We start from the raw sequence: 1312 nt of genomic DNA, 5'->3' as shown, positions 1-1312 counted from the left end.
TGAGCACAGAACAAGGGAGAGTCAAAGCTAGCACAGGTCTGCCTGCCCATCACCCCGGGAAGGGGGCCCCCCACCAGGGTGGCCAGAAGACAGTCCGGGCCTGGAAAGGTGCCCTGGCGCCCAGCCTTTCCTTGGGGAGCGCTCACCTGGGAAGGCTGCAAGCTCACAGGGGTTGTGGAGGGCACCGGCGACCTCCTAGGAGGAAGGAGGAGGGCTGGCCAGCAGCTGCTCCAGCCTCCCTGGACCCAGCACAACCGGCGGCTTGGTAGCTGCACGTGGTGCCGGGCCGGAGCCGGGAGGAGAGCCCCACGGAGACAGCGACTCCCCGGGCATTGCTAGGTTACCGCCGGGTGCACAGAGGCACTGGGAGCGGGAACACGAGCTCCACGGACCCCCGGCCAGCGATTTGGGGGACTTGGCCTCCCTCTGGGGGAGGGGTGTGTTTCAGCCAACGGCGCGAAGGGTGAAACCCAGCAATCCTGGAATTTTGAGGATGCCACGGGAGACCTTGTTCCCAGTCTAAAAGGGGCTGGGAACTAGGTGAAGGCGAGACGAGGCTGGACAGGGGGCTCCGGCTGCAGACTAACAGCCACCCCCCTTCCATCGCTCGGGAGCGCAGGAGGAAAGTTGAGCCAGAGGACGCGAACCCAAATCACCTCGGCGCGAAGCCCCCGCTGCTGCACAGCGCTCCACCGACCCCCGGCCGCCCCCAACCAACACATGCAGAATTAACTGTGCCATCCGAGGCCTGAAGGCGAGAGCGGGTGGCTGTCACGCACATCCCCTCTCTGCAGATGACACCGAGCCAGAAACATCCTCTCCCACCCCCTCAACCCACCCAGCGCGGCAGAGACGGGCGGGGTGAGAGCGAGGAGGGTGGGAGAGGAGGACCATGACAAGGATTAGGTTTGGCAGCGGGTGCCAGGCGCTGGCTGCTCACCGTTCGCGTGGTCCGCTTGCTGCTGCCGTTGATGCTGCATTTTTTTCATCATCATCATCATCATCATCCACGAACATTTATTGAGCGCCTACTGAGTGCAGGGCACTGTGCTGGGTGTAGGGGCGGGTGTGGAGCGGGTGAGGGGTTACCGGTAGGTAGAAGCCCAGGTCCCTGCCCTTATTCTCGCTTCAGCAGGGGGTGGGGAGGGATGGGGACAGATAACAGAAAATAGGAATAATTGCTAAAAACCGCTCGCCACCCACGCTCCCTCTTTTTCAAAAATGGAACAAAATAAACTTTTTTAAAAAAAAATAAGACCCGACGTATATATTATCTTAATAATATATACATGTAATTTTTTGCTGCAAAGGA

The 1312-nt window shown here is 60.1% G+C and overlaps 1 protein-coding gene across 2 annotated transcripts in view; it reads right to left on the bottom strand.

Annotated features, from left to right (window-relative positions):
- Positions 1–1297, bottom strand: part of CACNA1D (calcium voltage-gated channel subunit alpha1 D) — a 306783-nt gene extending 305486 nt beyond the window's left edge. For both annotated transcript variants that reach the window (XM_015571127.1, XM_006754674.2), the window contains exon 1: positions 941–1297. In XM_015571127.1, the coding sequence (XP_015426613.1) occupies positions 941–1007 (67 nt within the window). In that variant the 5' untranslated portion in view covers positions 1008–1297. The remainder of the gene's footprint in view (positions 1–940) is intronic.
- Positions 1298–1312: the final 15 nt, after the last annotated feature.

The sequence above is a fragment of the Myotis davidii genome, unplaced genomic scaffold (genome assembly GCF_000327345.1).
Source record: "Myotis davidii unplaced genomic scaffold, ASM32734v1 scaffold111, whole genome shotgun sequence".
NCBI lineage: Eukaryota > Metazoa > Chordata > Mammalia > Chiroptera > Vespertilionidae > Myotis > Myotis davidii.
This window is presented reverse-complemented; position numbering and strand designations above follow the sequence as displayed.